This window comes from Neophocaena asiaeorientalis, unplaced genomic scaffold, assembly GCF_003031525.2.
Source record: "Neophocaena asiaeorientalis asiaeorientalis breed wild unplaced genomic scaffold, Neophocaena_asiaeorientalis_V1.1 scaffold131, whole genome shotgun sequence".
NCBI lineage: Eukaryota > Metazoa > Chordata > Mammalia > Artiodactyla > Phocoenidae > Neophocaena > Neophocaena asiaeorientalis.
This window is the reverse complement of record NW_020173201.1, coordinates 4,715,855-4,740,263: the sequence shown is the minus strand read 5'-3', so window position 1 is coordinate 4,740,263 and position 24,409 is coordinate 4,715,855. Positions and strand designations below refer to the sequence as shown.

General features: G+C 35.9%; 1 protein-coding gene across 1 annotated transcript in view; it reads left to right on the top strand.

Annotated features, from left to right (window-relative positions):
- PCDH15 (protocadherin related 15) overlaps positions 1-24,409 on the top strand; it is a 689,667-nt gene that overhangs the window by 302,064 nt on the left and 363,194 nt on the right. Inside the window, exons 7-8 of the mRNA XM_024744857.1 lie at positions 549-659; positions 18,416-18,586. Of these exons, the coding sequence (XP_024600625.1) occupies positions 549-659; positions 18,416-18,586 (282 nt within the window). The remainder of the gene's footprint in view (positions 1-548; positions 660-18,415; positions 18,587-24,409) is intronic.

Genomic DNA, 24,409 nt, shown 5'->3' with positions numbered 1-24,409 from the left:
TTTTGAGGCTTGGAAAAACAAACAAAACAAAACAAACAAACAAAAAACAAGCTACAGCACATTCTTTTTCACAAAAACACAAAGTTTCAGGTTAATAGTTGTATTTAATACAGTACTTGAAAATACTGAGAATACAGAATGGGCACCAATGTTGAAAAGGGATATTATGTAGAAATCACAAATTGCAATCTTTGAACTCTTTGGTGTTTTAAAAAAAAATTGTGAAAAGATAATATGGTAATAGGAAAGATTTTTCAGATATCTGGGCTTAGAAGTATCCCAGGGCTGTTGATGGGTAACCCTAATAATATATGAAAAACTTACAAGAAGTAAGTTTCCTGGTTATCATTATCAAAAGTGAGACCTATTGATCAGAATGACAAGTTTTTGGAAATAAGAATATTAAATCTGAAGCTTACACTCACATCCTGTTTTCAGATGATGAACATGTTGTCTATAACTTTCTAGGGGACTAAACTGAAATATAAGATTGTCTAATTCATCTTATGTTCAGATGATCTCAAATGTGTATCTTTACCTATTTGCAGACATCCAATGACACCTTTGAAATCCCCCTTATGTTGACCGGAAATGTAGTGTTAAGGAAGAGGCTCAACTATGAAGACAAGACTCGCTACTTTGTCATCATCCAAGCTAATGTGAGTGTTTAATTTCTCTTACTTTCCTCTTCTGAATTTATGAAGTACAGAACTTGCCCAGAATGTATGTGCTCACTGTGATTTGCAGCCTCAACAGGGTAGCCCTGCGCTCAGTGTAATTTGTAAATTATAGTCTTCTGAATAGGAAATGGGATGGAATGGGATAGGAAGATTATTCCCACTCACTGTATTCTTCACTCTTTGAATCACTCATACACTTCAATAATCTGTTTTTAGCTCACACTGAAGTATTTCTCAAAGCATGATCCACCGAATGGCTGCAGCAGAATCACCTTGGGAGTGTATAAAAAAATGCAGATTCCTGGACACAACCTCAGACCCTCTGAATAAAAATTTCAGAAGGTAGAAGTGGAATACCCGCATTTTTTATTAGCTCCCCAGGGGACTTCAAAGTACACTAAAGGTAGAGAACTGTTGAATCATTTATTGAATCATTTATCTTTTATTGAGTAGTTGCTCACTACATCTAAGCTATAATGATCATAACCCACATATATGGACTGCAGTAACAGAAAACCTGAAAAACAATTGCTTGTATAACATTATTATTGTCATTATCACTATTATTTTAATAAAATTCTTAGATTTATGTGGTTCAAGAGTTGATTTGACAGTTCAAGTATATCACCAAAGACTCAGGTTCCTTCTGTCCTTAAAATCCGTCTTTTCCTGAAATTTGGTTGTTTTTCCAATGCCTTATCTCCCATTTGCAGTTGTGATGCTTATGGCTCTGGTGCTAGTGAATACCAGCGCCATAAGCATCACGACTGCAATTCAAGTCTGAGTATAAGGGTGGTAAAATTAGGACTTCTTATGTTCATTGATTCTGTCTGCTTTTTTTTTTTTGCGGTATGCGGGCCTCTCACTGCTGCGGCCTTGCGGAGCACAGGCTCCGGACGCGCAGGCTCAGCGGCCATGGCTCACGGGCCCAGCCGCTCCACGGCATGTGGGACCTTCCCGGACCGGGGCACAAACCCGTGTCCCCTGCATCGGCAGGCGGACTCCGAACCACTGCGCCACCAGGGAAGCCCAATTCTGTCTGCTTTTATCTGAGAGGAAGCTCTTTCCCACCCAGCTTCCCCACACAGAACAGGAATATGAGTCAGCATAGCAGACGGTAAAGTTAAGGAAGTCTGTAGGTGGTAAAGGGGAATGAGACAATCATCTCTGGATGACAAGCAAGTATGGTTCGTTTCCTGGGGCTGGGCATATTGAAAAAATAATAATAATTTGTTAGGAAGGAGGAGAATTGGGCTAGTATTTTAGTAAAAAAAAATCTAACAGGGCTGGTGACCGATAGCATCTGACATTGAAAAAATTCCTATAATAAGTGGCAGGGCCATGTTCTGAAAAGGTAGTTAGACTCTGAAGCCAGCCTGTACCTTTAATAACCCCTAAGCATTGTAATCATATTTTTATAGCTGAACAGAAAGACAAGAGGGAGTGGCAAAAGGAAATATCCTCCATCAGCTGTTCTGAACAAGTTTATATGCAAGAAAGTGTCGCTAAGTGGCCATGTTCTGTCTTTTTTAGAGATATTTCAGCAGAAAGGGCATGCATGTTTACATATATAGTATATGTGTGTGGGTAGATATAGATAGAAATCTAGTTTTTTGAAGACAGATTTCTAGACTTTCATTCAAAATACTTGTTTCTTTTTTTCCAATTCAGTGTGGGTTGTCTTAGGGCTCAGTAGCAGAGACTAGAGTAGAAACTATGGATGTAGGAAAAAGTAAAACCTCTTAAAGAGGGCCCCTCATAATTCCTCAAAAACACTGAACCCCTTTTTTTCCTATGTAAATGAAACTGGAGAAAAGGTACAATTTTCCTTTCTGACTCAGAATCTCTAATAAAATTTACAGAAAAGTCAGATTGCTATGGAATGTATTTGAAAGCTAATTTTTATTGTGCTATTTAAAATGAGTTTTTTTTTAAAGAAATATAAAATAAAATAAATCTTCTGACTTGCCATCTACTTTAAACTATTTATAAAGACATCTGGGACAATTCAAATCCAATTTGCTAGACTACTCATAACTGGGGAAAGACTGATAAGATTTTAGCATTTCAAGGATAAAATTATGAAATAACAGGATATACATGGATCCTCGAAAGGAAGGAATGGAATTGGTGAGAAATTGAATGAAGACTTGAATTTATCTGTAATAGTAATTTTTATACAAATGTAAATTATGCGATACAAAATGTGAATGCTAAATATAGGAAGTTATGATTTTTAGTGTTTTTAAAAGTTTTTAGATTATATCCTTTAAAAAGTTATATAATATACTAAAATTAGGATATATCACAATTTATTCAACTATACTTAAGGTTTTTTTGTTTATTTTTGGTTTTTGGCACAGAACTGATAGCTAATCTCATGATTCTCCTGAGAGGCAGGGAGAATAGTATAGTGGTAAAAGCATGAATTCTAGAACCACATTGCCCAAATTCAAATCCTAGTTCTGCCATTTCCTAGCGTGTAACTTTTGGTATACTCTGTATGTCAGTTTTCTAAGTAGTAAAATGGGGATATTAATGAAATATACCACATAGGGTTCTTGTGAGGATTAGCAAGCTAGCAAACAAAAATGTGCTTAAACTAATGCTTGGAATATATTCTGATATCATTACAGTATTACATAAACCTCTTAAGTACCAGTACTTACTTGTTCATGAATAGATAATTAAAAGATAAAGTTACTATGAGAAAAATTGTATATATTCATGTATATATATGTATATACATACATACATATACTTTTCATCTTAGTAGGTAATGCCATATTATCTTCCAAATGGTTGCAGCACATCACATTCCCACAAGTTATAAAGAAAAATGCCTATTTCCTCTACATTTTAGATATATAACTTAAGACAGTGGCTTATTGGAGCTGAAAAGATGGCTCATGCTTGCTTTGAGGGCCAATTTTGGACATCTCTTTCCAACTCCAAGTACAGTGACCTCATTTGTGGCCATGGTGGGAGATATTTACAGTATGGAAAGTGACAAATGCTCCAAGTCACGTTCTTGGGGGCCCTGTGGTGTAGCCATGGCTGCAGCAGCTTGACACGGGGTCTCAGTTTCCCAACCAGGGATTCAACCCTGGCTGCAACACTGCCCTGGCTTTTTTCCCCTTTGGAGGACAAGAGAGGAATATTGTGGATAGACACATTGGCAGGCTCAGTAAGAGTCACATCTTTGGGAAGTTTAAATCATTTATAAGGGGGCAGGCTTCCAGGTCTTTGTTTTCCTCTGACCAGTCGTCTTGCTTTTACCCCTATCTGATTTGTCTCAGGGCCCTCCCCATGTGCCTTCGCCCGCTTTAGCCAAGATGGATTTCAGTGTGAGGAGCTCTGGGAAGTTAGCAAAACTTACTGTGGTCTGGCACCCAGTCTCCTGAGGAAACTTTCTGTGCAAGTGTAATTTGGGAGGTCTCCCTGACCCCAAGAATAAGGGAGTTGTGACCTCCTTATCTTTTACCCCAGGAAGGCTTATCCCCTCCGTCCCCTGCCACTACTGTTATCTTACAGTGTCCACAGGAGACAAAGTCCAGCTATTCATCCTGTTCCTGTTGTTATTTCTATCTCAGAGTATAAACAGGAGGCTAGTTGTAAATGTCTTGCCTGGGACCCATCTATCTCATGCCTCAGTCGAGACTTCTTGTCTCAGTTGGCTGTTAAACATTTACTTACTCATATATATCAATATCTATACAATTTATATTCTTATATTTATATAGAATAATGATACCCATATATTACAATATTTTTTAATTATTATTTTATATTCTTTATAGTTATTTTATTGATGGTATGTAAACCAATGTACAATGTAAACTATGTCAATTAAAAACCTACTTATTATCTTGGAGTCATAAGAAGAGCTGAAATATGAGCAATCAATTTGGACTTTAAAGTAGATGGTTTCTAAGAAGCTAGAGGTCTGATGATAAATTACTGAACATTATTCAGATTTGGCCTGGCTTTGCTTAGAGTAGAAAGATTTGATTGATTTGCAAAAGGAATCATTCAAATTTCATGTAGTTGTGAGCATGTTATGATTTTTTATCCATGTGAACATGTTATGATTCTTAAATAAATTGGAAGAGTTTTGGGTGACCCACATTAGAAAACTTGTCACTTATTTTCTTTAGAATTTTTGCAACAGTATTACCCACACCGTTTTTTAGAAAATATGAATAGCCAATGAAGCAATGAAATTCCAGAAAAAAGGAGAAAAAAATCTAGAAAAGGAAGTTCAGAGAAGTACAAAAGTCAGGGGTTTCCTTTTGTTGAAACTTCTGATACATTCTGTCACCACAAACTCCAATTTTGATGTTACCCTAAATCATAAAAAAATCAAACCCATCTCTATACATCGATATATTCAAGCCAACTCTTTCTGTATTCTGGTTATCCTGAGGGAAATCCTAAGGGCTCTTAACTACTCAAGAGCCCTTAAATAATTGTCAGAAAGAAAAGATTTGCATTTCATTAAGACTCATAGCAAGAATACTTTTTGAATTATTCTGTCAATTAGCAGTGCTATTCCATATTTTCACATACATCAAAAATCTAGAGAAGGGACATAACTATCTTTCATAACAAGATAACTGTATTTAAAAAATATATGATACTGTATCTTTCTCAGCTCTCTCTTTTCTCTTAATGGACTCGAGTATGCAAAAAAAGTGTGTAAACTGTAGGGATGAAAAACTTTTTCCTTCTTCCCTTCCAGGTTCTGTTGACCTAAAATAAATAGACTGCCAGTTATTTCTCCAGCAAAAATGGGTTTATTTGGGATAAGAAGGGAATTGCAATTTGGGGTCTACAACCACGGTGAGCCATGTGCAAGTCCCTACAAAACAAGGGAAGGAGAGAGAGGGGGAGATAAGAAGTTGGGAGAGCTATAGTAAACAAAGAGACCATGGCTTTTCATTAGCTGAGCTGTTGTAAGGATGGAAGAGGAGGCATTCTTCCTGTTGAGCTATGCTGTCCTTGCAAAGTGTGAGGGCTCCCCCTTCTGGTCTCCTGACTCTGTTTAACTGAAGTTTGTTGAATTTTTTACAGTTCTTTGGCTGGCCTAAAAATTAAATTAACATAACACAGATTAACAAGAGAAAAACAAATTTAATAATGTATGTGTAGGAGCTCCATAAAAAAATATGAGACTGAAAAAAGTGACCAAAGCAGGCTGTCTTTTAGACAAGGAAACTACAAATATCTGAAGAATTTGCAAGGCAAAGAGGTTTAAGCTCAGGGTATCACATTAGAAAGTACCATGGTACTTTTACACAGCCTCTTGGCCCTAAGTTCCCAATTTTTGGTGATAATGATGCCCTCTATTCTCCTGGTACAGGGAGGGTTCTTTTCTTATGGAAGATCTATGTCCTGCTTTCAGGGGGACAAAGGATGATCAAAATGTCCTCCTTGCACTGGCTGTTTCTTAAGAAACTTTAATGTAAAATACTCAATATGCCAATGTAGCATATTTTGGGGTGGCATATTCTGCTCTTCTTCAAAACATTGCAATTATATAGGTTTGGATATAAAAATTACTTTTTATACTTTCATATTTCAAACTATATAAACCACTTTTCAGAATAACCCCTATCCTGACCTTTCCTCATGTCTGTCTCCTACTGATATGTGGAATAAGTGCTAATGTTACAACCATTGTTTTTAGTTTTGCCAGTTTCTTGGGCATATTCTGGAGAGTAAGACTGAAATAGGAGGATAGTTGTTGATGGTTTAAGAACTATTTATAAAATTTTCAAGTAATGAAGATATTGCTTGAAAATTTTATAAGTAAGCAAAATGATGCTATTCTGTTTACTAGTATGCATAAAAACTAAGGAAAATTAGTTAAACAAAAAAGACACTTTCAAGAAAAAGAAAAGAAAAAAAAGAACACACTTCTAAAGTGATTTAGACCCAGGCAAACTTGTTGCTGTTATTTTCTTTTTTGAATAAAGAAATCTAACAGAATCAAGTTACTAGGGTAAGTTTTAAAATTTCAATTGGTGATAGACCATCTTTCATTGGTGAACAGAAGCATGACAGATTCCTCCAAGGTCTTAGGTAACTGAGTTAGAGTCAAAAGACTCAAGGCAACTCTAATTATGTTGCCATTTTTTTTTTTTTTTTTTTTTGCTTTCTCTACTGCAAATACCAGATAAGGTAATGAAAGAGTACTTAATATATGTATCTATGAGTGAGTCTGGTCGGTGCCTTTAGCCATTTTGTCAACTACAAACTACTTGAATACTAAGTATGTAAGTGTTAGAAGTCTCTTTATTCCAAGGCTCCTATGACATTGCCTCAAAAATAAATCTGAACATCAGCATTTTTGTCTCATACTCATTTTTAAAACCAGGTTTCATATAATTTCACAGTATTTGTTAGAGTCCAAATTTTTCCTGGCTCCGCTCCACATAACCAATATTTGACTTAATACAGTTCTAAATGTAGAGCAGATACTGAGTGAATTAAAAATTAGCATCTATCTCTAGTTTGATCAAAGAATAGTGTGCAATTAAACTATTTTATAGCAAGAAAGCCTTCCTATTGAGATGAAGGAATTGAAGTCTTACTTATCATTTGATGGTTAGAGGTGTTTTATTTCTCTAACGTTTTCATAGTTGAAATCTTTGCAGTTCTATAAAAATGTGCTTTGTAAAAAGAGTGGATTGTGACAATGAGTTAGTTGTCTCTGAGCTATTTATAAAAGTAACTTTCTTTGAAATTCTACTAGGCACAGATCTCTTTTTCTGAAACAAATTAAAAAATAGTTCTTCCTTACAATATATTGATGAAATTTTCTACCTATTTATTAAATAATTAATTTTAAAAATGCATGTCTTTGATATGTCAGATATCATGTTATAATATTGTATTGTGATGTTATGAGACCAGGTGATTGGAGGCTTTGAATAAAGATGTTAAGTATTCACTGATTCAGTGACAAGGTCAATACCACTTCCTTATGAGGCGTTGAGAGAATGTTTCAGCTAGGTCAAATCTCACACTCTGATGAATATTCCTTGTGGCTCTTTTGAGTCTTATGTTGTAGTTATCTCTATGCTTTTAAATTCCTGCATGTCAGTTTTTAATACTGGATTATTCTTTGTATCACCTGCAATTACTTGCATAACTATACTCACAATGGTTATGGAAGCTAAATAAAGGTTTCATATAATTAAATGTTTAATGTTAGCAAATATGTAAATGATATGTGAAATAATAACGCACATTGAGAAAATACAAATGAAACAAACTTGGTTAACTTTGAAAGAGATACATTCTTGCTTGACAGTTACAGTCACAGTTTTCTCAATTAATGATATCTTATTTTTTATTTTATTTTATTTTTTGTGGTACGCGGGCCTCTCACTGTTGTGGTCTCTCCCGTTGCGGAGCACAGACTCCGGACGCACGGGCTCAGCAGCCATGGCTCACGGGCCCAGCCGCTCCGCAGCATGTGGGATCTTCCCGGACCCGGGCCCGAACCCGTGTCCCCCGCATCGGCAGGCGGACTCTCAACCACTGCACCACCAGGGAAACCCAATATCTTATTTTTAAATGTCTAAAAATTTTAAAGTGTTACCTTATTTTTAAAATGATAGAAAATAAATGAGGAAGGAAAATAGAAGAGGAGAAGGAAGGATTTTGGGGATTAGTTTTTAATATGTACTGGGTTTTCACATAGCAATGAATGCAAATGTAAATTTAATGAAATCATATAAAATATTTAATGTAAATAATTATGTTTTATTTATACCACTCCCAATTTAGACTGTTATTTCCTTTATTCAGAAGAGTTGTGAGCAGCAGCATTATACTAGAAAGAGTAAAATACTCCTTTCTTTTCGGTTTTTATCTTAATTGTCAGGGGCTTTGCTTTAGACAGTATTTTAAGATCAAATTTGGTTCTGAACTGGAAAAAGAGCATCATGGATTAACAACACCTTCCAGAGGCTTGCAAGTTAGGAATGTGCATGAGGCCTATTTCATATTTCATTATAACATGTTATATTTATTGGTGGCAAATTCTGGGGAATCTCCATGTACACATAAACCATGTTGGTAGTTTTTGTTACTATATCACTGCTGCTAGTAGTAGTAAAGGGGAGCAGAATGTGTCACTCTAAAATATGCCTCTTTAGCATGCTGACAAAAAAATGAATAAAGTGATCTAAGAAAGTTATGGAAAATTTTATTTGAGCAAACTGAAGATTATAACTCAGGAACAACCTCTCAGAGAGCTTGCAGAACTGTTCTGCCCATTAGAGGTCAAAGCACAGTTATATAGGTTTTTGAGACAGAGGACTGTACATTAAATGACATATTTTACACAGTTTACACAACCTAGATCTATAGATACAAAGAGTAGTGGGTCATGGGTCATCATGACTCCTTACGAGATTAAGAAGGAAGGTTATCTCCTAAGGAGTTGTGACCATTGATGGGATTAGAAGGAATATTTTTTCCTAAGGAGGTCTGAATAATGCAGATGTACAATACACACTAAAGGGGAGGGAATTTTCTCATCTTGCCATAAATTATGAATTTTATTTCAGCAAGCATAAGAATTATTTTAGGCTAAGTAATAAAAAACAAAAAACCAAACCAAACAAACAAAAAAACCCAGCAGACAGAAAAGAAGCTCTGAAAACCAGTAGAAGCAATTTACATTTACAAGGGAAATCTCCAATTATAAGGGTGTCTTTCTGTCTGTACCAGGAAGACAAGGATGACTCTAGAAACTCTTATCAATGGAGAAGGCTTAGATTTAAATCTGCATAACAAACATACCTTTTGTTTACTGTGCTTCCACTGAAAATTTGGCTTTCCCCTCCCAACATCTTTTGTCTTTAGCTGAAGATGGTATTCAAGGTGGTGACTTGGGCCACTTTGGGGAGTTACTCAGTTTTCCTGGTTATCTCCCCTGTATACAGGAAGTATACATGTTATTAAACTGTTTGTTTTACTCCTGTTAATCTGTCTTTTACTACTGAGGGGTGTTATCTAAGAACCTAAAAGGGTAGAGGAAAATTATTTTTTCCCCTCCACAGTAGGTTATCTGATCTTTTTCTTTTTTTTAGTTTCCACTTAAAAATTCAGATTTTATAGCTCAACACTTTGTAAGCAATTTCTTTTCCCAGTATAAGACAAAAGCCTATATTGTGTATTTTGGTAAACATGCACCCTCTCTAATGCAATTGTATCCGTGTTATGGAGTGGCAACAGTAACCCAAAGAAGCAGAGAATAGTGATAGATTTGTTGCTGACAAACTGAAAGACTTAGGATAGAAAACATTATACTTTGTCTATTACAGTGACTTGGTTGTAACATATGAGAGGTAAGGTTGAGTGACATGCAAGTATAGAAATACTGCTTCTGGGATATTACAAACTTTTTTGCCACATCTGTTAGGTAGGTAGTCAGACTTGAGTTGGTCCCATCCCATCCTGGATGGGGTCATCTTTCCCTCCCCATGTGGACACTGGTAATCAGAGCATGCCCAGAGATCTTCCCTCTTCTAGTCAAGGACCACCGCTAAGTTTCCATCCATATCAGGACCAAGCAAGGTAAACCTGCCAGCACAGGTTGGCACAGGTGCACCAAGACCTAAAAGGTGACTCAAGGTAATCCAGGGTTCATTGTGCCATATTTCTAATAAATTAGTATTGCAGTTTTTGCCTCCCCCCCACCCACGTGGGTTTTGCTTCGGTGCTTATGGGTAAGCACCTGCACACTAGGAGAAAAGTTATATAACTTAAAGCTGTCAATCAACTTGTCAGTTAAATGATGCCGGACACAAGGAGGGACCACCACTCTAAAAATCCTAACCCTGCCCCATTGTGAGACTACTTCTGGTTTCCAGACAGCCCACTCTCATCCTTTCTCAGGAGTGTACTTTCGCTCTGCTTAATAAAACTCTTGCTATTTAAAACTGCTCTATGCCTCTAGACTGAATTATTTCTCTTGAGAAGGGCAAGAACTGAGGAAATTGCCATTCTGCCAGTAACACATCCAATATCACATAAAATGGTATTCATTCAATATTTTTCTTAAACTTTAGATTGATGCAGTCTTTTTTAAAAAGTACATCCTAAGCAGTTGTAGGGGTGGGAAATTTTTCCATTCTACCCTTCTAGATTCTTTGGCTGATCTAATAATCACATTGATATAAAACAGATTAACAGAAGAAACACAAACAAAAGTTTCGTCACATATATTCCTTCTGTATACATGGGAGAAACTCAGGAAAATAGGGTAACTCTCCTCCAGAATGGCAGAAGCCCTCACCTTAATACCATCTTCAGCTAAACACAAAAGAAGATGTTGGGGGTAGAAGGTCAGTTATGGGAGGTTACCTGAAAGAGCTCAGTAAACAAGGGTAAAGTTGATATGCAGATTTAAATTGTTGCCATCTGCATGATAAGTTTCTAGAGATAAGTTCATCTCCCTCTTTCTGGTACAGCCAGAGAGACACCTTTACAAATGGAGATTTCCCTAGTACACGTAAATGACTAATACAAAGGGGTAACTTTTACCCAGTTTTCAAAACTTCTGTGTCTGCAGTTTCTTAAAAATAATCAGCCTGAAATAATCCTATGCCAAAGAGACATATTTGGGGGTGGTAAATTCTGCTCCTCTACACAATCATACTCTTAAAATAGTAGGTTTGGGATCCCCTAGTGGTGCAGTGGTTGAGAGTCCGCCTGCCGCTGCAGGGGACACGGGTTCGTGCCGCGGTCCAGGAAGATCCCACATGCTGGAGAGCGGCTGGGCCTGTGAGCCATGGCCGCTGAGCCTGCGCATCTGGAACCTGTGCTCCGCAATGGGAGAGGCCACAACAGTGAGAGGCCTGCGTACAGCAAAAAAAAAAAAAAAAAAAAAAAAAAAAAAGTAGGTTTGATGAACCAGTTGTGTTTTCTAAATAATTTATGTTAAATTAAGAGTCTTCTATATATACTCAGTTCATACATTTAAAGTATAATTTAAATTTATTTGTGGACCACCAAAATTGTCTCACGTGTCATTTGCTACTCCTCCTATACTTTAAACTGTACTAGATATAATAAACAGACATGGAAAATTTAGAACAATTAAAGAAGGACTTTAAGAAAAAATCTTTATATCCCATAAATTTAACCAATCAGGGGAATTCCCTGGTAGTCCAGGGGTTAAGACTCTGTGCTCTCACTGCCCAGAGCCCGGGATCAATCCCTGGTCAGGGAACTAAGATCCCACAAGCTGTGCATTGAGGCCAAAAATAAATAAATAAATAATAAAGTAAAATAGAATAGAATAAAAAAAAATAATGTTTAACCAATCGTAATTATCAGTGTAATCTTGATCATGTTTATTCCCTTCTTGAGAAGGAAAAATGTTTTTCTCTGCCCTCTTAGATTTACTAATTGGCGACTTTAAATTAAACTGAACAAAAAACAGAACAAAACAAAAACCCCAAAAACAGTTTAACAATAGAAAGAATAAAATATTTCATTAAGTATTTTAGAAAGAATAAAGTATATGCGTATGAGAGCAAACAAAAGAAGTTGCTCCCTGAGCAGCTAGAGATGAGGTTTTATACACCTCATTTCATGCGTGAGGAGGGAGAAAATACTTCTTTGGGAACAAGGAGCAGGTTTCTAGGGAGGGTAAACAGGAGACAAAGAAAGTTTGTGGTAATGTGTGTTTATGTAGGTGCTAGTGTTTTTCTTCTTCTTCTTTTTTTTTTTTTTCTCCTTTTCTCATGGCTATAAAACTCTCCCAAGGAAGAGATTCATGGCAGCTTCACTTGAGAAAGTTTCTGCTTTTAATACGATAAGGAAAACTCCGAAAAGGCTTCTTTTTGTGTATGTTCAATCTCTAATGTCTTTAATTTAAAATAATTTGTATATGAACTCTGAGGGTCTAGTGAATCCCCACACTTTGGAAATTTAAACTTTTTTCCCATGTTTTGACCACAGTCTGTCTTATAATGGATCTAAACATCAAAGAATGGAGTTGTTCCCAAACTCAGGTTCTGCTGCTTGCCACTTGAAAGCTAATACTCAAGAGACAGTTGTTGGTTGAAAAGGAAAGGTTGCTTTATTCAGGAGGCTGGCAACCTGGAGGTGGACTCAGGTCCAAGAACCAAATCTAAAGGTTCTGCTTGACCATGAAAGTTTTTAAAGGGGGAAAGGGGAAGTTAATCACATTAATCATTTGGGGAGGGGGGAGTCAGAGTCTTTGTTATCTTCCACTGTGTTCAGACTTCTTTCTGATTGATTGGTGATGAGGTAACAGGGCAGTGTTTCAGGAATCTTATACTCACCCTGAAGTTACCATTCTCTACCTGGATGGGGGCCTTAGTTCCTGCAGAAGAACTCAAAGATATGGTTACATATATTCCTTGAGCAGGAACCAGGGTCCTGCTTTATCACCGCAGGATTGTTTCTTTTTTTCTATATTTTTATTTATTCATCAAGCCAATTTTTACTGACTTTTTTTTCTTTTTAAAATTTTATTTATTTTTTATACAGGAGGTTCTTATTAGTCATCAATTTTATACACATCAGTGTATACATGTCAATCCCAATTGCCCAATTCATCACAACACCATCCCCACACCCCCATGGCTTTCCCCCTTTGGTATCCATACGTTTGTTCTCTACATCTGTGTCTCAACTTCTGCAGTGCAAAACAGTTCATCTGTACCATTTTTCTAGGTTCCACATACATGCGTTAATACACGATATTTGTTTTTCTCTTTCTGACTTACTTCACTCTGTATGACAGTCTCTAGATCTATCCACGTCTCAACAAATGACCCAATTTTGTTCCTTTTTATGGCTGAGTAACACTCCGTTGTATATATGTACCACATCTTCTTTATCCATTTGTCAGTTGATGGGCATTTAGGTTGCTTCCATGACCTGGCTATTGCAAATAGTGCTGCAATGAACGTTGGGGTGCATGTGTCTTTTTGAATTGTGGTTTTCTTTGGGTATACGCCCAGTAGTGGGATTGCTGGATCATATGGTAATTCTCTTTTTAGTTTTTTAAGGAACCTCCATATTGTTCTCCATAGCGGCTGTATCAATTTACATTCCCACCAACAACGCAAGAGGGTTCCCTTTTCTCCACACCCTCACCAGCATTTGTTGTTTGTAGATTTTCTGATGAATCCCATTCTAACTGGTGTGAGGTGATACCTCACTGTAGTTTTGATTTGCATTTCTCTAATAATTAGTGATGTTGAGCAGCTTTTCACGTGATTCTTGGCCACCTGTATGTCTTCTTTGGAGAAATGTCTATTTAGGTCTTCTGTCCATTTTTGGATTATGTTGTTTATTTTCTTCCTGTTGAGCTGCATGAGCTGTTTATATATTTTGGAGATTAATCCTTTGTCCCTTGATTCGTTTGCAAATATTTTCTCCCATTCTGAGGGTTATCTTTTCGTCTTGCTTATGGTTTCCTTTGCTGTGCAAAAGCTTTTAATTTTCAGTGGGTCCCATTTGTTTATTTTTATTTCCATTACTCTAGGAGGTGAATCAAAAAAGATCTTGCTGTGATTTATGTCAAAGAGTGTTCTTCCTATGTTTTCCTCTAAGAGTTTTATAGTGTCTGGCCTTACATTTAAGTCTTGAATCCATTTTGAGTTTATTTTTGTGTATGGTGTTAAGGAGTGTTCTAATTTCATTCTTTCACATGTAGATGTCCAGTTTTCCCAGCACCACTGATTGAAGACACTCTCTATTCTCCATTATATATCCTTGCATCCTTTGTCATAGATTAGTTGACCATAAGTGCGTGGGTTTACCTCTGGGCTTTCTTTCTTGTCCCATTGATCTATGTTTCTGTTTTTGTGCCAGTACCATATTGTCTTGATTACTGTAGCTTTGTAGTCTGTAGTCAGGGAGTCTTATTCCTCCAGCTCTGTTTTTTTCCCTCAAGACTGCCTTGGCTATTCGGGGTCTTTTGTGTCTCCATACAAATTTTAAGATTTTTTCTTCTAGTTACGTAAAAAATGCCATTGGTAATTTGATAGGGATTGCATTGAATCTGTAGATTGCTTTGGGTAGTTTAGTCATTTTCACAATATTGATTCTACCAATCCAAGAACATGGTATATTTCTCTACATCTGTTGGTATCATCTTTAATTTCTTTCTTCAGTGTCTTATAGTTTTCTGCATACAGGTCTTTTTGTCTCCCTAGGTAGGTTTATTCCTAGGTATTTTATCCTTTTTCTTGCAGTGGTAAATGGGAGTGTTTCCTATATGCTTTGTATTTCTGCAGTGTCTGTTGTAACTTCTCCTTTTTCTTTTCTAATTTTATTGATTTGAGTCCCCTCCCTCTTTTTCTTGATGAGTCTGGCTAATGGTTTATCAATTTTGTTTATCTTCTCAAAGAACCAGCTGCTAGTTTTATTGATCTTTGCTATTGGTTTCTTTGTTTCTATTTCATTTATTTCTGCTCTGATCTTTATGATTTCTTTCCTTCTGCTAACTTTGGGTTTTGTTTGTTCTTCTTTCTCTAGTTCCTTTAGGTGTAAGGTTAGATTGATTTTTTGAGATTTTTCTTGTTTCTTGAGATAGACTTGTATAGCTAGCTATAAACTTCCTTCTTAGAACTGCTTTTGCTGCATCCAATAGACTTTGGATCATCATGTTTTCATTGTCATTTGTCTCTAGGTATTTTTTGATTTCCTCTTTGATTTCTTCAGTGATCTCTTGGTTATTTAGTAACATATTGTTTAGCCTCCATGTGTTTGCGTTTTTTATGTTTTTTTCCCTGTAATTCATTTCTAATCTCATAGTGTCGGGGTCAGAAAAGATGCTTGATATGCATTTATTTATGATATGAATTTATTTTCTTAAACTTACTGAGGCTTGATTTGTGACCCAAGATGTGATCTATCCTGGAGAATGTTCTGTGTGCACTTGAGAAGAAAGTGTAATCTGCTGTTTTTGGATGGAATGTCCTATAAATATCAATTTAATCTATCTGGTCTATTTTGTCAGTTAAAGCTTCTGTTTCCATATTTATTTTCATTTTGGATGATCTGTCCATTGTTATAAGTGAGGTGTTAAAGTTCCCCAGTATTATTGTGTTACTGTCGATTTCCTCTTTTACAGCGGTTAGCAGTTGCCTTATGTATTGAGGTGCTCCTTTGTTGGGTGCATATATATTTATAGTTGTTATATCTTCTTCTTGGATTGATCCCTTGATCATTACCTAGTGTCCTTCCTTGTGTCTTGTAACATTCTTTATTTTAAAATCTATTTTATCTGATATGAGTATTGCTACTCCAGCTTTCATTTGATTTCCGTTTGCATGGAATATCTTTTTCCATCCCCTCACTTTCAGTCTGTATGGTCTCTTGTAGACAGCATATATATGGGTCTTGTTTTTGTCTCCATTCAGCAAGCCTGTGTCTTTCGGTTGGAGCATTTAACCCATCACATTTAAGGTAATTATCGATATGTATGTTCCTATGACCATTTTCTGAATTGTTTTGGGTTTGTTTTTGTAGGTTCTTTTCTTCTCTTGTGTTTTCCACTTAGAGAAGTTCCTTTAGCATTTTCTGTAGAGCTGGTTTGGTGGTGCTGAATTCTCTTAGCTTTTGCCTGTCTGTAAAGCTTTTGATTTCTCCATTGAATCTGAATGAGAGCCTTGCTGGGTAGAGTAATCTTGGTTGTAGGTTCTTCCCTTTCATCACTTTAAGTATATCATGCCACTCCCTACTGGCTTGTAGAGTTTCTGCTGAGAAATCAGCTGTTAACCTTATGGGAGTTCCCTTGTATGTTATTTGTCGTTTTTCCCTTGCTGCTTTCAATAATTTTTCTTTGTCTTTAATTTTTGCCAATTTGATTATTATGTGTCTTGGCATGTTTCTCCTTGGGTTTATCCTGTATGGGACTCACTGTGTTTCCTCGACTTGGGTGGATGTTTCCTTTCCCATGTTAGGGAAGTTTTGGACTATAATCTCTTCCAATATATTCTCAGGTCTTTTCTCTCTCTCTTCTCCTTCTGGGACCCCTATAATGCGAATGTTGTTGCATTTAATGTTGTCCCAGAGGTTTCTTAGGCTGTCTTCATTTCTTTTCATTCTTTTTCTTTATTCTGTTCCACAGCAGTGAATTCCACCATTCTGTCTTCCAGATCAGTTATCTGTTCTTCTGCCTCAGTTATTGTGCTATTGATTCCTTCTAGTGTATTTTTCATTTCAGTTATTGTGTTGTTCATCTCAGTTTGTCCTTTAATTGTTCCAGGTCTTTGTTAAACATTTTTTGCATCTTCTCGATCTTTGTCTCCATTCTTTTTCCAAGGTCCTGGATCATCTCCACTATCATTATTCTGAATTCTTTTTCTGGAAGGTTGCCTATCTCCACTTCATTTAGTTGTTTTTCTGGGGTTTTATCTTGTTCCTTCATCTGGTACATAGCCCTCTGCCTTTGCATCTGGTCTACCTTTCTGTGAATGTGGTTAGTTTTCCACAGGCTGCAGGATTGTAGTTCTTCTTGCTTCTGCTCACAGGATTGTGTCTTGATTGCTCCTCCTTTGTTTCTGCATTCCCTCACTTTCCTGGTTAGCAACTGTTTAAATCTTCCCTTTGGAACTAAGTGAAAGTCAAGAATGCTGGATGAAACCTACAAACAAGAAATGTGGAACACGGAAAGGATTTGTCCCTAGGAGGGCCCTATAGGGTCCTGCTTGGTTTCAGAGTCACACAGTTATTGCATTACAGGAAGGTTGCACTTGCAAAATTCCATCAATAGAGATTTTTGGTTTCTGAGATCTTGCCTTAGAACACTTCTTTACAACCAGTAAAAATAGAAAAAGAAAACAAAACAAAAAAGCAGGAAAAAATAAAAAGCTGTTCTCTGTTGGCAATATTGTGGCTAGTAGATAAGAGAAAAAGTGGGAACATAATTCCCTTTACTGTTACAAGGACACTCCTCTCAGAAATTGTAGCTTTTTAGAGTCCCAAAGTATGGAGAAATAAAACAATTCTCATTTAGAAACTTGGAAACAAGTTATTTTAGTGATGCCAGCAGGCTACATGGAGACAAGGAAGGCTCTCAAAATACTTTGTCATAGGCAATCTTATGTGAGACAAACAAAAGCATTTCTCCAATAAGAGTATAGCAGATCTGGTGGGTTTTCTTTCTTTTATTTACCCCTTCATTTTTTTTTCTTTCTTTCTTTTTTTTTTCCCAAATAACCAATATTTATCTCATAGACTTAAATTTCTTGAAGCATTATCAAAAAAAAAAATGCTGGGGTAGGGGAAGGAGTGAAGGAATCAAGAGCCATCTTTGTTTGTTAACTGGCCTTCTCAAAGAAAAGTAAACATTCCTATATCCTCATGATGGGAGATAGTTTCACAACTTGGAGAAAGCCTTCAATGGAAGTTAGGCTACTACCCTCCCACAGGCACTGGGAGATAGAAGCTCTATCTTCCTTGATTAATTATTACATTTCAATAGGATGATTCCTAGGTCCTGGAGAAAGAGTCCTGGGTTATAAAACTGGCAAAAGTTTGAGCTGGGAGAGGTTGACATCTCAGAGCTGTGGAAAAAGTATTTACAATTGGAAATTTTCTAATGTAAATGCTCTGAGAAAAGTGAGGTCAGATGCCTATACTCTGGACGAAACCTGTCTACAGTTTAGCCAAGCTAGAGGGATCACTGCAACCATCTTGTGTTCTTTTTCTTTTTTCCTCTCTCACAGGACCGTGCACAAAACCTGAATGAACGGCGAACCACTACCACCACCCTCACAGTGGATGTTCTAGATGGAGATGACCTGGGTCCAATGTTTCTTCCTTGTGTCCTTGTGCCAAACACTCGTGATTGTCACCCACTCACCTATCAAGCTGCCATACCTGAGTTGATGACTCCGGTAAGCATACTCCCATCTTTTCTTCTTCACTTCCACCTCTCTAACCCCAGTGGGATCCTGTTCAAGTATTTTGAACACATATTCAGTGAAAATAGGAAACTTCACTAGATTGGTATTGAAAAATATTTATGTTCAAAACCATTTTGAGACAGTATGGGTAAATTTTTGGTCATAATGCATAATTACATCATTTACAAAGTAGAAAGTATGTCATGAAGCAACAGCCCATTTGACTCTGATTATTTTATTTTTTTTCTGTGTGTAAAGCATAACAAATTTCAGTTACCAACATATACTGGGAAACCCCAAGAAATGACTCCAGCATTTCCTTAAATTCACATGTAAACATGCAGCCCTAAGTCAAAGGACACACAAGTCAACAGGATACTCTCTTGTCTCTTAGAGCCCTGAAATATTATTGGAGATTATGCTTGGCTGTTTGAAGGTGGGAGCTAATGAATCCTGAATTCAAATATTCAGTAGTTATTAGTTAAAGATGTATTTTAAAGAAACAAAAAGTTAAAGCATGAATACCTATTTTCTACACTCAATTCTGCATTTGTTTTTTACACTTCTAATAAATCTTAACTTGCTGTCAGCCTGGAATTCATACCTTAGACCTGCCTGAATGATAAATATAACATACCTAAGAATAAAACTTATAAGGCTAACAGATATCCTGCTTAGGCTAAAATATCAATTTCTCCCTTAAAAGTAAAAAAAAAAAAAAAAGAAAAAAATGAATTCTCTTTTAGAGCAGTCAAATTCCTAGGAGTGAACTATTTGATTAAAGTCTTTGCTGTTCCTCTGGAAAGCATTCAGCCTTCTGGGTTAGTAACATGGCTGATGCTGTCAGAATTTGTTGCAAGGTATTTGAATTTTTTTCTCAAACATTTGAGAACTGTGGTTTGGGGGTCCTCTATTTGAAATTTTTTAAAAGAATAGAACAGAAATCCCTTCTCCTAAGTGTAAATTACACTGCATTCCAGTCACTTCAAAGAATTCTTATCCTATATTTTACCAATTACTTTATCCAATATTTTACCTGCTAGCTTTACTAACATAACAGTAGCTCTTAAATGGTTGAAAATCACTTTTGTGTCTGTGTCAGTAAATGATTACTGGTCTAATTGGCTTGCATGAAAAAAATAAGCTGGGAAAAAAAGAATAAATGTTATGATGTGCATTGAGTGAAGAAAATAATATAAATTTTCAGCTAAATGGAGTAATTTTGCAGACAAAAAAGCTAATGTAGAGATTGTCTAGACAAACATTCATAGGTTACCTAAAGTTATATGTCATGATATTATTTTTGTTGAATATCAGTGAGAAGCCTTAATGATGTGAACATTGAACTTTTCTTTGAAAGGCTTAATTGAAATCATGACAAAAAATATATTTAGTATTAATTTATTTTTGAGTTAATTTATGTAGCTGGTGTACCAGTGAGATCCCAAGAGAAGGGGAATACTGATATAATAAGACTAAAATCAGTGAACCAGTGTGATGAATGTTTAACAGTACTTGACGTACTGAGAGAAGTAAATAAAGACAGAGGTTACTGCTTGAGAAGCAAAGTGTATTGACTTTATAAAGGATCTTTGAGTATCCCTTCCTCTCTGCTCCAGATTACAGACTAAGCATCTCTCTCATTCCTATACAGTTTCATGCTAGAGACAAAATCATGCTCCAGATTTGGGGTAAATGACAATAATGACTAATGGTTATATAGATTGTTCAGTTTGTCATGAACTGTGTTAAATTCTACAAAAATACTTACTTAAATCCTTGTGGATAATTACCACTATTATGGTTTTTTATAGATGAGATCTCTGGGGTACAGAGTTTAAGTAACTTAACCTTATAGCTAATAAGTAAAAAGAGTTTTCTTTTAAAATCATGTATCTTAAATTAAATGGTATGCTATAAATTCCAGAATGATCAAACTGGAATGCTTCGTCATCATTTTTAAACATATCAACCCATTCTTTAACATTCTGTGAAACAAAAAGAATTTTAGTTTTACAGATTTAAATACTTATGGCAAGTATTTATTTGTTAAGCATTATATTTTTATTGCCATGTAGAAAAAAATTAAATATGTTTACCTACAAAATTAGGCAATAGTTCTGATTATCAATCACTGCATAACACACCACCAAAACTTAGTGGCTTCAAATTACAATCTTTAAATTTGTTCATAAAACTGCACTTTTGGCAGACTGGAGGGAACACCTCATCCCTACTCTACACAGTATCTGCTAGGGCACGTTGACTAAGGGCTGGGGGGCACTTTGACTAAGGGCTGGGTACCACTTTCCGAATGGTAAACTTAGCAAGTTGATTCCGGCTGTTGGTTCCAGCTTAGTGAGGGCTGTGAGCTGGAGGCTTCATTTCTACTCCATGTAGGTCTTTCCTGGGCTATTTGAGATTCCTCACATCAAAGCATTGGGTTCTAAAAGCAAGCTTTCCCAAAGTATTGGACAGAACTTTTATGAACTAGCCTTGTAATTTTCAGTGTCACTTCAGTGTCACTATAGTCATACCTTTGCCAGATTCATGGAGTAGAAGTATATACCATCTCCTGAAGGGAGGAGTGTAGGAGTCACATTGTACGAAGAACATAAGGGGAAGGAAGTTTTATTGTGGCCATCATAGGAAAACAAAATCAGCTGTAGTAATGGCATCAGGTTTCCATGTGCTCTTTTACATGCCATTTCAGATCCCTTCTGGATCACTAGGGTTAAGAAGTGTAGCTAGTTTTTAAGTTTCACATTTAAATTGCTGTGTTTATGTCTGTTTTTTTTTTTAATTTTCTTTTTTTTTTCTATTTTCTTTTGCTATTTCCATACTTTGCTAAAATTTCTGGAAATTTCAATAAATAAGATCTTGTATTCAGAGCAAGAGAGCCAACCATTTATGTCAGCTAAACAGGATATGATGACTCTGATTACATACTTGCTGATCCTTTCCTGACTAATTCTTCAAAATTTTGAGAGCTTTGACACCTGCTCACCTTCTGGGTTGATGTGAAATTTTCCACCAATTACCTCAGTGATATTCTTGACTTGAGATACCATCCTTAGTTCTACCACAATGTGTGCAGAATTTATCAGCTCAGAAAATCTTTGAAAGGTAGTCTAGTACAGTGTTTAACCCATGAACCAAGATATAATAAAAATAATATAATATAAATCTGTTGTCTCAGGGACACTAAAGTAAATTGTAGCCCTGTGTTAATTATTGTGTATTTATTAATTTGGTAAATAGCCACTGGACCCTAGTATATGTTGAACTCTATGTTAATAGAGGAGACTTGTCAACCTGGATAAGATAAAATTCTTCTGCTATATTGTGTAAATTTATTCTCACTTTCTGACTCTCTTAAAGTTGTTATGCCTATCTAGTAGAAGATTTCTAGTATTATAGAAAACTTCTGTAGAATTTGGAGAGTACAGGGTCCATGGTTCTATTTTCTTGATTTCCGATTACAGGCAAAGACAGTAAATACTTATGTATTTTTTTCAGTGTTGAACAGTTGCATACTGTTTGGCTAGTTGGATTTACTGCTGAATAAATTGTCCCTGGTTAGAAACACCATAGTATTAATATGATAATATTTACATATTAGCTATGCGTTTACTATATATATATTTTCCTATATTTATTGTGCTGTGCAGTTTTCAGTATTTTGGCATTAGTTGCTTACCAGACATGGCCATCTAGTAGCTAGAATCCATGCTCTAATGAATTCTTCCCCAACCCTGTTTAAAGCCTTGGGTTAGTTCCCAAGACTATCTTGCCACAAATGCCTCCACTATAATCTTTGTCATAAAGAGCTCTAGTTTTCAGGTAGCTATCAAAGAGAGTTCTTCTGCTTTATTTATGCTGCTCTCTCCTTCCAGGGAAACTTTCTCAATTATTACAAGAGTGGTGATGATTTCCAGTGATGTATGACATTTATAATTTCCTCTTGGCTCATACTCATTAAATGTGTTGCAATCTGGGAACTCTCTCCTCTCTTGTCTTTTATGAAACTTTTCCTCCCCTTGATGGCCCTGTGTTTCTCCTCTTAAATCTTTGATGGCCTTTTATTATTTCTTTCTTTCTTTTTTTTTTTGGTAAAGGGTATCTCCGTTCTTGGATTGATTGATTGATTGATTCTTATTCTTAAATCTTAGGGATTTTCCAGACTTCTGTCTTTTGAAGCTTTTTTTTTTTTCCTTTTCACTATATTTTTCACCAAGATTCATCAAACCTACATGTGTTCCTTTTTCACCAAATAAGGATGATCTGTGTGTTGTTGAAGTATTTTCTGACCTGAAATCTCTCCTGACTTCCAAGCTTACAATTCTCAATTTTTCTAGGTAGTTTTCTTATACTCCCCACAGACACCTCATTATCCTTTCTAATATATTCTGATGCATCCATGTCCACTCTCATGTTACCTTTGTTACCTTTGGGGTCTTGGTTGATTTGGACCTAGATTTCAATGACCCCCCTCATCTCAAACTCAATCAATCTCCAAAGATATTCTCTGCATTATCTATGAAATGTTACTTAAATATGTTTGACGCCTATTTTCCTGCCCAAATACCTGCCTAGAGGCATACCCTCAACTCTGGACCCCTAGAATTGGAATACAATTCTGATCTGATCTTTCACTGTCTAATTAAAGTTTCAGTATTTCCCATCATATACCAGATAAGTTTCAAAACTTTGATCATATCATTTAGAGTAATTTTATATCTGACCATTTTTCAGTCTCATCTCTTTTAACTTGCATAAAGCAACTTCTCTAGAAACAGAGCTTTGCACATGTACCTGGACTTCTCCGAGAATTACCCTCCCTTTTCTCCACTTTGTTTCATATATTAAGCTTATGGTTTTTATTCAAGCTTCATCTTGGTAATATGAAATGATAGGCCCTTAAAATTAAGTTTTTCTCTGTTATCTGCATGAATTTCTACTAAAAGCACTGAACTCCCTGTTGTATCCCAGTCATTTACCCATTTCTCTTTTGCTAGACTATTAGTTCTTTAATTTCCTACTTGTCATTATGTCTTCATGTATAACCCATTTGCTTCATGTAGTAAATGTTCAGAAACTATTGAATTGAATTAAATTGAATTGAATTAAAATTTCAAGAAATACATATTGTACACTGAGATACTACATATAAATATGAATAAGCATGGCTCATGCCTTCTCACAATGAGAGTTTATTTATCATAAACATGCATATATAAAGAATATTATGTATAATTATTTATTATAAGTATGTATTATCCAAATATTAGCCATGATATATATATATATATATATATGCATATGTATATGTGTATACATATATATAAAACATTTTAACACACTTTTAGTGTTTTCCAATTAGATTTGCAAGGACTACCATACTTGGCATCTAGTCAAGAATAACCTTCAAATAGGAGTCTAATAGGTAGTCTGGATAAAGAAAGCATATTTCCCAATTACCATAGAGAGTCCCAGTTTATAATTGTTGTCCCAGCACATTGTTTGCAATGCCTCCTTCTCCTTTCAATAATGTTTCAAACATTAAATTATATCCTTCTTTAGTCGTTAGGCCAGTTACTTTCAAAATATGTCCTGCGGAGCTCTTTTTGGCCAGCAAAGTGATAAATAAAGAAGGAAACAACTGGCAACTCTCAAACTGCCTATAACCTTTTAGTGAGAAGACTGTCAAAGTAGGTTGAATGGAAAAATAATATATCTAGAGTCAATATATTACATTTTATACCAATTTTTTTCCTGCCACAAACAGTCACACCTACAGGCGACCAGCAGAAA